This window comes from Scomber scombrus, chromosome 18, assembly GCF_963691925.1.
Source record: "Scomber scombrus chromosome 18, fScoSco1.1, whole genome shotgun sequence".
NCBI lineage: Eukaryota > Metazoa > Chordata > Actinopteri > Scombriformes > Scombridae > Scomber > Scomber scombrus.
Genome location: NC_084987.1, coordinates 16,283,924 through 16,298,721, shown reverse-complemented (window position 1 = coordinate 16,298,721; position 14,798 = coordinate 16,283,924). Strand labels below are relative to the sequence as shown.

The following is a 14,798-nucleotide window of genomic DNA, read 5'->3' as shown; positions in this document are numbered from 1 at the left end:
ATGATACTGCTCTCAGTCTAAGCGAGGAGGAAGTCACAATATACACATAGGTAGATTATATTAACACTACCGGTAGCCACAGTGTAATATTATCTGTTGAAGACCAACATGCCAAGAGATGAAGTATTGTTTGAGGGCTTCTTACAGAAAAGAAAAGATACTTTGGTAAGTTGTAAATGATCTTTAAACATTTTCTTAATACGCTAATAAAAAGAGCATTTGATTGCCATCAATCATATTTTTTTATTATCTCTATAGAAATTGAAATGGGTGACATATTGGTTCAGGCTCCAAAACACAACCTTGTTCTTTTATACCCAGAAGAATGGAAATGCTGTAAGTCAATTTTTTACTACAAACCTTAAAATGTCTTATCAAGACCTTATGTCCCTGCCTATTACCTCACTTAATCACTGAAGCAAAAAATAATCAAATATAGATGGTTAAAACTTGATTTTATTTTTGGGATTCTTTTGGGTTCCTTGACATTGGACGTTGATCTCTTTACAGTCACATTTGAGAGGATATTACTACATTTACACAGTAAGTCTTCCACCATTTATTACAGTTGATATATGAAAAATTGAATTGCAGTCTGGAAAAGTACATTTACTCAAGTACTGTACTTAATTACAATTTTGAGGTATTTATACTTGAATAATTTCATTTAATGCTACTTTATATTTTCAATAACATTCAGAGGCACAGCATTTAAGTGACAGCTTTTATAACTTTAAGTTTCAGCAGTTTAATCAATGAATTAATTATTATATATTCGATTAACTAGCAAAGTAGTTCAAATTAGAACGACTTTCACCAGTTTACACTGTCTGATACAGATACTGCTTACACATTGCTCTATTTAGTTTTACTTTGAACAGAGTATTTCTACATTGTGGTATTGCTACTTTTACTTCAGTAAAATATCTGAGCACTTCCCCCACCACTGTTGCTTTGTCCTTAATAGGACACATGAAAAAGTATTTACCTAAATATTTGTCTATATCCACCTCTCATGTCAGGTGCAATCAGTGAGAGAGGTCCAGAGAGTTGGCAGCAAGCGCTTCATGTTTGAGCTCATCATGACCAACGGGAAAAGAAAAGTTTTGGTGAGTCAACACTGTGGGTTGTTTCAGTTCAGCTTCTAAGTCTGCAGGCTGTGTGTGTGTGTTACCTCTAACCAAGTCATGTACATGCCTCCAATCCACTGTCTGTGTGTGTGTGTTTGTGCACGTGTAGGCTGCAGAGACAGCTGGCCTCAGAAAGGAGTGGGTAGGACACCTGTGGCAAGCAATGCAACTTTCTACCTCTGCCGTCTCAGACCACAGAAGTAAACAGTAAGTAGGAAGAGGACTTCTGTTTGTGGCAGATCTGAGAGATAACAAACCCCCATGATTGGTCTACTTAACATGCATCTGAGTGATTGTCTTTCTTTAATGGCACCTTCACTGAGCATGTACTTTCCCTGTTTCTCAGCCTCCAAGTGTGTGAGCAGCAAGAGAGACATAGTAGCAGACCTGCCTCCTCAGACGTTGACAGTATAATGGAGTCGCTGCCAGTTCGGCCCCTCTCAGCCCCTCCTCCATCAAACTACATCCACCATGAGAACAAGAGCCTTACCATCCCTGTCAGCCCATCTGAGGAGCTGTACAGTGTTCCTTCACAAAACCCACTGCCAGCCTGTAACTACCAACATCACAACAGTAATTAAAATGTATTTGCATATTTGTCCCTTCACAAGAGTCAAGTGATTTGGGGCATGAATCCAACATCCTCAAAACAGTAAATGTGCTCATGTAATGTGAATATGACAGTTCATGTTATTTTTTCAATTGACTGTAATTTAGCTTTGAATTTAGTTCACATGGTGCTAAACTCTGATTTCAGGTGACAATCTCAACAGTGATCAATGGTCCGGTGCGTTGAATCATATGGGGGCCAATCAAGGAGACTATGATGTTTTACCCATCAGAAACAGTATGATCTTAAATATATTTTAAGTGAATAACTCAACATCTCTTTGGACATATCATATAATGGTGGTTAAATATCCAAACTGGGACAATCATGTGTTACATCTCTTCAGAAATGTGCATCAACTCTTCACCTCAGATGGGCGAAGGTGTGTACGATGTTCCTGTCTCTTGGGGAGCTTCTGGCCATCAAAGTGAGAAGACAATTTTTGTACAGCAGCTAGCTTTTAAATACCTGGTTATACCAAAAAAAGTAAACATTTATTGTTGTCCATTTCAGACCCTACAGAGAACGTCTACGATGTACCAAGCTCTATTTTGAAACAGACATCTGATCACACTCAAGGTAAATCCTGCTTCTCTTTTGTCTTCTCACTTATTCTTATACAAGTACATTATATGTGTTATATGCAACAAAAGACACATGTGCAAGTTGTGCAGCAAACATGATCTCAGCTATTTATCTCAAGATCATGTATATGTTTCTGGTTGCAGAGGAGCAGCCGGAGGAAGGAGCTTACTGGACGATAGAGTATGAGGACAACAGTAGTGGACCGGAAGGCAGCAGCAACCAACTCTGACTGACCATACATGTAATGTTTGGACCAGATATAATTCTCTGTGCCTAATTTCTGCAGCTTTGTGTTTAACTTTAGTATGCTAGACAACATGCAGAGGCACAATAGATGGGTTCAATGTGGTATTTATTTGTAGCTCTATATATACAGGACCAACAACCACATACACAGTAATAACTTTATACAACACGCTGTACACAAATGTTCACATACATACTGTAGGTCAGTCACCCTATGGTTCACAATAGCAAAATGACTTGTTTTGTTGTCACTTGGTTCACAGTTTTAAAAAATATACACCACCAACATTGATATTGCTATATTACATACTTTGGACTGGTTTGAATGGGAATGAGATTAGTTTTAAAACCCTTTATGGGTTTAATGGAATATAAAGATCTTCACTTTCTCAGATGAGGGATGGTTTATTACACCAAACTGTTTTGCTGCAGGTACACGATGAAAGGAAAATAAAATGTGGGCATGCTAACATTTACTTTTCAATATGTCATCTACTTTTATTCTACATTTTATTCTTTGTTTCTTCTCAGAACTTTTTTTGTGTGGGTATTCATATTACAGGAGCTTGTAGTGAGCAGTTTGTAGTGAGCAGCTTGTCATATAGTGCCCATTTTGTTCTCACTGTTTAGCTGGTGAAGGCTTGGAAGATAATGTTTGTAAACAGAACATAATTTGCACTACTGTACACATGATATCCAAAAATTACACGATATCTACAGCACTGCATTCCAAGAGAAGGATTAAACACACATCTAATATCACTTGATAGACATATGTGCAAACAGTATTAATTAGACAAAACTAACATAGTAGTGCAGATATTGGGTTTAAATGTGAGCAAAAGCAAAGAATATGTGCCATGCTAAGCATAAAAGTGATTTGTGCATTCTTAATATGTTTCTTCTTTAAAGAAAAACAGTACAATCAAATTAAATACAAAAAAGTGATTAAAGAATATTTGGACATCAAGTAAGCAATAGATAACTCCACACCAGTTTGGATCAACTCTGTGTTGTGATCATTGTCAGTTAGCAAAAGAAAAGTAATAATATTTGGTTCATAGTATTGTTAAACACACTCACGCAGAAGGGTAAGGTTGTGACACTTCATCTTTTTTTTTTTTTTTTTTTTTTTAATTCGCCTTTACCTGAAGTGTATATGGGGTATATGGAGGTAACTGCTATACAATGCATGAAAACATTTTTATCTCATTGTCAATTGATAACTAGTCTTACATGTTAGGAGTTACTCAACCAGTTAAATGTAATTAGCCTTAAAAAGACACGTTTGTTGAGAAGCCGAGCGTATGTTGTCAGTGTTTTACAGTACAAAGTCCAAATCGGACCACCACTCTTCTAGCAGAGAGGCAGCAGAGTGTCAGGACAGAAAACTTATATTTAAATTGTGGATCTGCCACAGCAGCTGGCCGAAACTCCTCACTGCCACATTTAATCTGGCAAACATATGTTAAAGATAGGATGTAGTGTTATGTTTAGAATGATACTAGTTTATCTGCTTTGTGGCTAGTAGAGTAAACTTTCTTGCCAGGCACCACAACTTGGACTTAAGTGTTGTAAAAGAATCATGCCTGGGCCTGGGCCTGGTCCCTGAGGAACTCCTCCAGGACAGTGATAATGCTGCAGGCTTCAGGCAGGTCGCTGTGTTCCGCCCTGGCATTCTGCAGCAGCACATCCCCGTTTCCGCAGCCCTGCAGGAACTGGCAGCAGCGAAACAGGGCGTAGTGACTCATCTCTGCCTGCCGCACAAAGCGCTTCAGGCTGTTCATGTCCTGGATCGCCTACAGAGACGCAGTAGTGATTAATAAGAGGAAGAAACAAGCTTAAAAAAGGGGGAAGAAATCAAAATAAAATATTATGTGTCTGGTGTCTGTCAAGAGGAACTGAGAGCTATAATCCAGAGTTTCTCAATCTTGTTGGCTGGAGGGAAATTGTTATGGCTTGTATTTGAAGCATACAAGTTGTACAATACACACTTTTTTTTTTTTTTACCAGTTTTGTCATCTAGCATTTTAAAGCCACTATAGTCACATAAAAACTTTGCAGAGCCATGTTATTCTTTAATTAGTCCAGACCCCCAAAACGTTTTTCCAAATAATATATTTTGTGTGTATGTATGTTTTCCCACCTTAAGTTTGAAGTTTTCCAGAATCTGTCTGAGCAGGAAGGGATTACACCGTTCTGCAGCGTTTAAAAAAGCCTGGATCCAGTCGTCACAGAACTTATTGCTCACTGGGGGGAGAAAACGTCTACGTTAGACTGCTCAACAGTGACTTTTTGCAGCAGAGGGAAAAACATTATTTTTCTTTGCTCTTGTAATATGTCACTGAGCACGACGTACCAGTGTTGGTGAGTGTGGGCGGGCTGGTCGAGCAGTCTATAATCAGGTCAGACTGTGTGTCCTCTGAAATAGCCTTACACAGAGAGGCTGTTGTGGTGTCCTGCTGTGACAGGCCCTGCAAACTGGCTGCTTTGATGAACCTGGTGCAGTATACAAAAGGCATTTAACAGCTAACAAAGCTATTACACACTACACTACAAAGAAATGCAGGAAGGCAGACCTCTTAAATTGTAGGATTTTATCATGTGGTAGCGTAAGTACAGGGACTCGAACCCAACCCACCTTGACACATCAGCCTTTGTCTTCTCGTCTGAGTTGGTGACTTCCACAAGTGTGTGACTCAGGGCCTGTATACAGAAAATGTAGTGGCTGCAATGCATTGTACTGAGGAAAATGAAAGTCTTACAACTGCTTCTAAGAAAATAAATAAACTGGATGACAGGGTTTAAATGTGCAGGGTAAATAACATGTCAGAAAACAGTTCTAAACTTGTATAAATCTGCATGGATCAGAGTGTGTAGAGGCTTTTCCTATCATTATATATTGTATCTTAAATCCAGCACGTCCAAAAAGTATTTTTAGTGAGCATTAATCTTTATATATTGGTGAAAAAGGACTCACAGCATGCAGTAAGAAGCTGATGTTGCTCTGCACCAGCTGCACCACCCGATGAATGTGCATCACCGACTCCTCGTACCACTGGCTCAGATAGGGACGTACCTCTGTCTCAAGATTTTGCAGCTGGTACACACACACACAGAGGGACACGTCAATCTTGCATTGATAATAAAATAACAAACAGCTTAATTACACGATGTTACATTCTCATACCTCTGGGGTTTGCAGGCTGCTATGTAGTCCTTGGACATACTTATCGAGCTCTAACCTAAATGTGCATGTGGTCAAGGAATTGAAACTACGGTCTGCTTATCTGTGCAAAGTTACACTGATGTGGAACCAATGCAACAATGCAGGGAAGAACATTGTGTTATAGCAAGGATTGTGTATACAATTCATGCTAGAAGAGCTTCAGTTATACTTAAAAACATAAAATGAGCTGTGAGCAAAGGATATAGATTCAGTCCTTTTTCAGAGCCCCCCATGAAACAGATGACATATCCATTGCCGTCAGCATCCGGCTGTTCAGGAGACCTTTCCTGCTCCAGCAGACAGCAGTAGCAGCCAACTGCCTGCTCTGGGATACTGGGAAAAGTAAATAATCAAAATGTTGTGTTAATGTGCTAATTTTGTCCATCTTGTAACCTTCATTTCCAGAAATTACATTTTATTACTGTGATGGAATAAAACAGGCTCCATCCTCTATGATACCAAGTATAATAGGATAATGAAGAATGTGCTGCAAGAATTATAAGGTCTCACATTATCTTAGATTGTTATGACATAAGGTCTTAATTTTGTACCCTGCTGATGGGGGGAAAATGATTCCAGTGTATGAATAAATATGTAGAATTATGACCTGAGTTCCACCGTGGCGATGTTGCCCATGCCTCCAAGCAGGGCTCCTTTACTCAGCCTCCTTGAGATATAGGTCCGCAGCTCAGGTTCTGCCTCCAGTGGCAGGCTGCTGTCAATCAGTGTCAGGCTGTGGACAGGGCAGAGAGTCAGAACATATACAGGCAGCCAGTGAAGCCAACGAGGAAGCCAACTCAAGTCAAAGGAGAGCAGATGGAGAAAGCTGATGATCAAAAGCCACATCCAACACAACACACAACTGAGTCACATAGCTGTAACTGTGTCTTCCCAGTCACTGACAAAACACATATTTTGTCTTTTTTCAACTCCACTTAACATGTGGAAGTGGAGACCCTGTTCAGATTGGGAGAGACCTGAGGGCCATGTAACTCAGCAGCACAGCAATGAACAATCAGGACAAAAACACGAATGAAAACAATCGATTCCATGTTGATTGGATTTCCCGTGGCAGCCCGAGGATACACCAATGCAAAACAGTGAAAGAGAAAGAGAAACGACCACTGAAAGCAAGGAGAAGGCAGGCGGACGGCTCCTTTGTTACCTAAAGTCATCCTGACTGGTTGTGGAGTCTGCTCTTCTCTGGTTCCATGCCACATTTTCCCCAGAAGCCTCAGATCTACGACAATTGACAATTTACTCATCACCTGGTTAGTTTTTAATGGACAAATCTGTTTTTACCTGCATGAGTGTCACTGTCAGCAGGTTCAGGAACAAGGGACTACAACTTATACTAATTAAAGAGTTCAGTGGTTCTCATTGTGGAGACTGGGGCCTCCAGGTGTCTTTGAGGTGGTTCCAGGGGGTCACCAGCAAAAAAGCGAATAATTTATTTTCACTATAATTCCATCCGTAAGTAACACAATGGCAAAATGCATGACTAATTAAGTCATTTTTTAATAAAAAAATAATCTCTGATGGCACAAAATCTTATCAAATGGAAGTCCGTGGTCTAATTTCTGTTAGTTTAGGGAGGTCTTGTTGTGAAAAAGTTTGAGAACCACTGCTATAGAGTAAGAATTATATACTGCAGAATAAATAAAACAGACACAAACAAACACTGTTTACACACCAGGGAGGAAGTTGCATTAAGGATAGAGAACTAATTGTGTCCTGTGAGGAAAGTTTAATCTACTATGTGATAAAAATACTAATAAGTCATAATCCAATAATAAACGTTTCTCATTAAATAAAGTAAAAACACATTATAAAATTATTTCCAAACATTCAATACCTGTAAAATCTCAAAGTGGACGAACACCTTTTCCTTATTTTAACATCAGGAACAGAAACACAATTCGTTAAGGTAACACCAGCTGTTCAAAACAGAAAATGAGACAAATAATTGGCCATTACCTTGTGCCTTGATAAAGATAGATGGTGTAGTAGCAGTTCAATTGGATTTTATGGCTGTAACCAGTAATTTCTTCGCTGTCAAAATCATCTCTCTCCTCCACGTCGATTGAGTCTTGGAAAGACGAGGTTTGGGAGGTAAACATGATGCTACTACTGCTAGCAGCCCGCTAAACTGGCAGATAACGAGGCGATATCTTTATTGTTCCGCTGTGCTGTTGTGGTAGAGATGTGTTACTGACGCTGGGATATCTGAGTGTTATTAAAATGATATAAAAGCGCAAAAACAACCACTACACCTGCCGAAAAGGTATCTCCGCTTATATTGCCTTTGCGCATGCGTCTGCTGTGTACGTCCTCAAAAAAGTCCGAGTGTGATATGAATGTCTGATGAGGTTCCTGGGACAAATGTCTGTTTATTTATTTTTATTACCAGCACAATAATGTAAGAAGACAAACAACAATTAGAAATTATTTTAGGAATGTATGTGTGTATTTTTAAATGGTGTACATGTCGACTGTTTTATGTTGTTTTGGTAAATCCTTTCTAACTTCATTTATTGATGAATTAGTTCATTTGTGCATTATTTGTAAACTTTCTCTTTTATTGCCCATTAAAAAGTCAAAATAAATGTAGCCACAGTAGGCTACAGGGAATATTGAGGGGAAAAATAAATAAAATAAACTGATGACAAAAACAGAAGAAGACATACAATTGTACGTTGTAAAAGACCATAAAACAGAGATTACAAGAGAAAACTATTATTTAAAAAGTGAATAAGAAATATTGAAAACCAACTGTATAGTCAGGTTTGCATTTGTTTGTCATTACTGTGTAAATGTAATGTTAGTTGTTGACGTTAAAAAAAGTGCTTTAACTCACAATAATTTAAACTATATACAATAATGCAACCCGTGTCATTGTATAATTATATATAAGATCATCCAATGAATCAATCAATCAAAGTTTATTTATATTATTTATATAGCACTTTTCATACAGGCTGGTGTACTTCAAAGTTCTTAAAGTTGATTGACGAGCTGATAATAAGACAGAGCAACATACAGAAAATGAATAAAAGCAATCAGAGAACAAAAACAAAAAACAAACAAAAACAAAAAACAAGATAGTTGAATAATAAAGGAAAGAAAGAAAGAAAGAAAGACAGAAAAAGAATAAGTAAATAAATAATAAAAAATAATAAAGAAATAATAAAGAAAACGATAGTCGTATGTAAAAGCATACGCAAAACTATGAATAAAAGCAACCATAATGCAAGCTAGTAGAAGAACTGAATGGTGACATAAGCGTTGTTTTTTTTTTTTATTGAATTAAAGGCTGTAGTTTGGACTTCCGGGGGACGGTCCTGGTCAGTGCTGGAGGCCCGACGCCATCTTCAGACCAGGCTGGTGTGTACGCGGATTTATTTTAGAAGCAGGTTGTTGACTGATAGCGCAGACATCATGGGAAGAAAGAAGAAAAAGCAAATGAAGCCTTGGTGCTGGTATCCTTCTCTACATTTTACACATAGTTAACTGTGTGACGTCGCCTGGCTCATAGTGTCTGTTTCTATGGTGATAAGCAGCCATCGGCTAGCTACGTGAAGCTGAGCTCAGTATGTTAATAATAAATGAAACAGCTGCTGTCAACAAACTTACAGGCCATGTATGTGATATCCTGTCATGTGTTGTTTTTAGCAGGGTGGTTTTTGAGTAAACATGCTCTATTTTATTTGGTCAACTCTTTTATTGTACAGCTTTATTTACAACTTGTACTTTTTAAATTATTGTCCTTATGATTTGGCCTGCTTCTACATATTAAGATGTAAGTATATTTTAATTCTTTTTATCATCTGTGTTGAAAACAAAAGGTAGCAAAAGGTTATTATAGCTTGGAAATGTTCATTAGTTTTTATTTTTATTTAGTTTTTCAGTTTGGTTCTTTGTTTTTTTCAGTTTAGGTTTGGCTAGTTTAACAAGTGATTATGAAGTTTTAGCTTTATTTTTATTGTGAGGAATTGACTAGTTTTAGTTTTTATTTAGTTTGAGTCTCAGATTTGTTTTTCACTTCTAGTTTAAGTCTTAGTTTTCATTTACTTTAATAACCCTGCTGTGTACACTTTAAAGTACTTTGGGTTGCCTCTGGTATGAAATGTGCTAACATAAACAATAATCTGCCTTGTCTAATCAAACAATGCGGCACATTGTTGCAGGTTTTTTTTTTTCCAGGGACTGAAACAGTTTCCTTAACTATAAGCTCAGGTACTGTAACAGAGATTTTGACGATGAAAAGATTCTCATTCAGCATCAGAAAGCCAAACATTTCAAATGCCACATTTGTCATAAAAAGCTGTACACCGGCCCTGGGCTCGCTATCCACTGTATGCAGGTGAGAGACCCCTACATATTGTGATATCTACATATTAAGTGCTAATAAACTTGCTGATTCACCTCATTTTTTTTCTATCTCAGGTACATAAAGAGACTATTGATGGAGTTCCTAATGCAATACCTGGAAGGACAGATATTGAACTGGAGATTTATGGCATGGAGGGTATTCCAGAGAAAGACATGGAAGAGAGAAGAAGAGTGCTTGAACAAAAAAACCAAGGTATTGGCACCAGAAGACCTCAATAACAACACATTGCACTGTAATGGCACGATCTAGAGACTGATTCTGCTCCTCCCTGTTTTTTTTTCCAGAGACTCACAAGAAAAAGCAGAATCAGGATGACTCTGATGAGTATGATGACGATGATGAGCCCGGTCCCTCCTTCCAGCAGCCTGCTCCAGGTCAGCCCCAAGCAGGCTACATCCCTCCTATGACCCAGCCTGGCATGCCTCCTGGCTCTGGTGCTCCTGGGATACCGCCAGGAAGCTATTCAGGTGGGAAACTGACTTTAATTCTAACTCTAATTAGATTGTATCAGGGTCATGCTGTTCACTAAGTGTGCTTACAGGGCTTTTCTATGGTTTTACCCCAGTCTTCTTGCCATTTTTCTTGACTAAATATGCTGACTTTTTATAGGTGTACATGAGAAGAAGGTTGTCAAGCATATTGAATACAGTCTGTGATCTGCCATATGTCCTACAATGTTTCTAAAACTCAGTCACTTGAAATACTCGTCAGCACTGTGATGAAATTAAGAACACTCACACACTTTTGTAATGGCGCATTTACTGTATTTCGCCTAAAATGCTAAAAATATGCTGTACAGACATTTTTACACTCAGATGTTGTTTTTTTGTCATTTTAAAATATGAAAATTGATGTGGAAGCATATAAAAACAACCTATAACACACACTTCAGTTGGTAAAAATGAATCTCTGTTTCAGGAATCCCCCCAATGATGCCCGGTGTGCCACCAATGATGGCAGGAATGCCACCCGTAATGCCTGGAATGCCTCCAGGGTAACTTCTCGGCATTATTAATCAAGACTGTTATTTTTTAGGAGTCTGATCCTTGCTATATGTTGTATTTTAAACATTGCTATTTTCCTCATGTATTCAGGATGATACCAATGGGTAGGATGATGCCTCCTGGTCCGGGGATGCCTCCTATGATGCCAGGTGTTCCACCAGGTAAGCAACGCCCTGTCAGCATGCACCCTCACAAAGCACACAATATGAATTATTTATTTGAAATGCCATTTGAAATGTCATGCAATTTATTTAAAAAAAGGTTTGTAAATATGTTGTTGTAACACTGTTGTTATTTGGCTTTATGTGTCCGCCTATATGATGAATTTTTCCTGCTGTCGTCAGGCATGCCTCCTCCAGTGGCTCACCGGCCCGGCATTACACACATGGCTCAGGTCCCCCCTACTGCAAATGTGCTGACTAGACCTGTAATTCCTGCTGCCACTGTCCCCTCAGCCCAGCCTGATGTCACAAAACCTCTGTTTCCCAGTGCTGGACAGGTACAATTTTAATGACACCATTAACCCCAGTACACACCTCCATTTTCCTGATACAGCAGAACATTAACATCCTCCTGAGGGATGATGGTGAAGTTCTCTGTGCTTTCACAGGCTGATGTAAAGGCGACTTTATTCAGAAAGTCTTATAACTAAAGGATTATTTTATTCACAATTCCTATTCTTTACTCTCTTCCTGTGCTACAGATGGGGAGTCAGGCTGCAAGTACAAGTGCAGGCTCGTCAAGTGCAGACTCTCAGTCTGCCTCCCCTAAAGCTCTGTTCTCTATCACATCACAAGTACGCAGCTGTCTGCCTGCTCCACTCTTACAATATACAGCTTTACAATTGTCATGCACACGATTGTGTTTGCCTGCTGTGTACTTGGGCAGATTAGACGGATTAATTATGTTTTATTTGCCAAAGATGTTTTAGCAAGGGATGACAAAATCCAGCCATTGGTGCTTTGAAATTACTTTTTAAATGCTTTATACTTTCTAGCAACATGCCTTCATTTGCTTTCTCCTTTACTACAAATCTGCATTTATAACATATTACTGAAAAAGTTTCTTCACTTCAACAAAATCAGAAATGGAAAGTTATGCAGATTTTTATAAAGTGAGCTTCTTATGTCTGAGCTGCTGTGAGGCAATAGAACGTGGCATGCTCTTTTGGATTTATTTTCTTGCAGGCTTGACAGAATATCTTTTCCTCTAGTCATACTTTATACGGTTACTCTCTGGTGTTGCACTAATATGTAATAGTATCAACTAAGACCCCCCCTTAAAGACACAGGAGGCGTAGTGTTAGCAGCACTTTGGCAGAGTAGCAGCAGCAGCTGGTGCTCCGCCTGTGTGTGTACACAGGATGTGTTCAGGCACAGTGTAAGGTGTAAGAGGAGCAAAGAATAGACTCAAGGGAGCGAATCATGGATTCAATTGATAGGTTTAGGATTGATCCATTAACTTTACTGATGGGAGTAACCTCAAAGTATGACTAAAAATGTCCCCTTTTAAAATGTAAATGTCTTTCAGCAGAGTCTCTTTAATGTGTCTTCCTCTCTCTCCCTTCAGAGTCAGCAGACAATGTCAGGGTCCCCCCACCCTCCCCCCTCTACCTCATCTGAACCCTCAAAGCCCACATTCCCGGCCTATACTCAGGCCACTGCAGCTATGGCCAGCCCCAATGCTGGCAGTAGTACCGTCTCCAAACCTCCCTCTACTGTGACCAGTAAGCCTGCCACCCTCACCACCTCTAGTGCAACCAGTAAGTTGATCCACCCCGATGAGGATATATCACTGGTAAGTAGTCCAGCTGGAACTGTCTCTCTTTTATAGTTTTTTTTTTTTTAACAGTAAGTAATATTTTGAGAGAAAAAAACAAACAGTTATAGCAAAAGTTTCTGTCAACATTATAAAATCAATAAATGTCTAAAATAAAATTGATTTATTTGTTCTTCTTATTTTTCCTGGTTGAGCTGCATAATTTCAGTGTCAAATTATTCCTCCTCTCAATTTCTTTCTGTCTCCTGTAGGAAGAGTTGCGTGCCCAGTTACCCAGGTACCAGCGCAGTATTCCTCGTCAAGGCCAGGCCACTGCTTCTGCCCCGTCAGTGGGTCCCGTGGGTGGCATTATGGCTCCTCAGCAGCCTGGCATGATGCATCCTGTACCTGGTATATACCTTCAACTTAAAGTTCACAAGTACTTCTTTATAAGTGCCACAAATTGTTATGTAACACTGAATGACCATGTTTATGATTGAAAAGAGGTGTGGTTTTTGCTACAGATTTTGGATTAAAAAGTCAACAAATGTGTTATTGCAGGCCAGTATGGTGGTCCGCCCCAGGGGATGCCAGGCTACATGCCAGGAGGGATGCCCCCATACGGACAGGCCCCTCCTGTGGTTCCCCCAGGGTACCAAGGAGCCCCTCCACGGCCACCCATAGGTATGAGACCCCCTGTCATGTCTCCTGGAGGCCGCTACTGAAGCCTGCCTTCCTCTCTTCTATAGGTTTGGACATTCAACCCTTTTCTAATGTCCTCAGCTGCTAGTAGACAAACCAGTATTGGTGTTACAGTACCACGACGTACCGTTTATTCTACTACTGTGCTATGAGGAAGAGACACTGAATAAGCAGCAAACAAAAGAGCTATAAAAGCATCACAGAGCGCATGGGAAATATTTACACTGTACCTAACCAAGCCTATGAACTGTTGTTTCAAACCATCTCTGTTCTGTGGCTTTTTTTCCTTCTCATGTTTCATTCAGGTGTGTAGAAGTGTAGTAGATATGGTTCGTAGTGTTGTGAAGGCGCTGGAGTTACATGGGAAGTACCCACCCTTTATCAAGGCAAGTTTTCTGTAAATACATTTTTGTTCTAAGCTAAACAGTGAGGCCTTCACAGCACACAGGTGCTGTTGGACTTCATGTCCCCAACTATGTTTGGTGAGGGCTTCAAGTAACTGTTTATGCCTTTGTTCGGTTTTATGTTAATACTCAATTGATTTTAATGAGGAAACTCCCCTAAATCTAAAAAGATTAAGTACATGGTCACAAAATGAAATGATATATGTATTGTTGTACAACTGTATTGTAATAAAATGTGGCAAAAATGTAAGACTCTTCTTTGCGGGACGTTAGTGGGAAAAGAGACGTCACAGCAGGTTTGTACTCTAGTTTTAAGCTACGTGACTACATGGTGTCTTTGTTGTTTTGAAAGATGAATAATATAAACAGAAATGTACATCTGTGCTTTAAATCTTTTGTTGAGTTGAAATTAAAATGTTGGTAAATATTTTCTTTTGACCATATGCAGTATATTGATTTATTTCTTTAATTGATGCTCTGTACATGGCACTGGTAGACTGGATGTTGACACACTGAGTGCTTTGTACAGCTGCATAACTTCCGGGTTGTTAGTGGCTATAGTGCTAAAACACAGATTTCTCTTCTCCCTGTAGCAATGCCATGGGGGACTGGCTGAGGCCCTGTCTCAGTGTAGCCCTGTTTCAGCCTGAGGCAAGTCTCACCATTTTTCTGTCTTCTCATTTATTACCAGGGGCCCTCACAGCGTACACGCTGTTGGACCTAAATGTCCCCAAACT

At 39.3% G+C, this 14,798-nt stretch overlaps 3 protein-coding genes across 5 annotated transcripts; 2 read left to right on the top strand and 1 right to left on the bottom strand.

Moving 5' to 3' along the window:
* The first annotated feature begins 108 nt into the window (after nucleotides 1-108).
* Nucleotides 109-1,148, top strand: LOC133999953 (uncharacterized). Its single transcript, XM_062439302.1, has 4 exons — nucleotides 109-165; nucleotides 259-336; nucleotides 511-543; nucleotides 1,023-1,148. Exons 1-4 carry the CDS (start codon nucleotides 109-111, stop codon nucleotides 1,146-1,148), a joined length of 294 nt encoding a protein of 97 aa, XP_062295286.1.
* A 1,512-nt stretch (nucleotides 1,149-2,660) lies between these two features.
* On the bottom strand, nucleotides 2,661-8,104 carry c18h17orf75 (chromosome 18 C17orf75 homolog). The gene is made up of 10 exons (XM_062438608.1): nucleotides 7,778-8,104; nucleotides 6,966-7,040; nucleotides 6,408-6,533; nucleotides 6,005-6,133; nucleotides 5,762-5,822; nucleotides 5,552-5,671; nucleotides 5,213-5,277; nucleotides 4,931-5,070; nucleotides 4,718-4,821; nucleotides 2,661-4,370 (listed from the first exon to the last, which is right to left on the bottom strand). Exons 1-10 carry the CDS (start codon nucleotides 7,918-7,920, stop codon nucleotides 4,155-4,157), a joined length of 1,179 nt encoding a protein of 392 aa, XP_062294592.1. The 5' UTR covers nucleotides 7,921-8,104; the 3' UTR covers nucleotides 2,661-4,154.
* A 1,053-nt stretch (nucleotides 8,105-9,157) lies between these two features.
* On the top strand, nucleotides 9,158-14,490 carry LOC133999853 (BUB3-interacting and GLEBS motif-containing protein ZNF207-like). 3 transcript variants are annotated; one of them, XM_062439180.1, is made up of 11 exons: nucleotides 9,158-9,279; nucleotides 10,037-10,163; nucleotides 10,247-10,385; nucleotides 10,478-10,660; nucleotides 11,112-11,187; nucleotides 11,288-11,358; nucleotides 11,542-11,696; nucleotides 12,767-12,994; nucleotides 13,228-13,366; nucleotides 13,517-13,639; nucleotides 13,963-14,490. In XM_062439180.1, exons 1-11 carry the CDS (start codon nucleotides 9,239-9,241, stop codon nucleotides 13,968-13,970), a joined length of 1,290 nt encoding a protein of 429 aa, XP_062295164.1. In that variant the 5' UTR covers nucleotides 9,158-9,238; the 3' UTR covers nucleotides 13,971-14,490. The 3 variants fall into 3 exon arrangements, with proteins under 3 accessions (XP_062295164.1, XP_062295165.1, XP_062295163.1); XM_062439181.1 differs by adding an exon at nucleotides 11,901-11,993 and having other exon boundaries at nucleotides 13,517-14,490; XM_062439179.1 differs by having other exon boundaries at nucleotides 13,517-14,490.
* The last annotated feature ends 308 nt before the right edge of the window (nucleotides 14,491-14,798 follow it).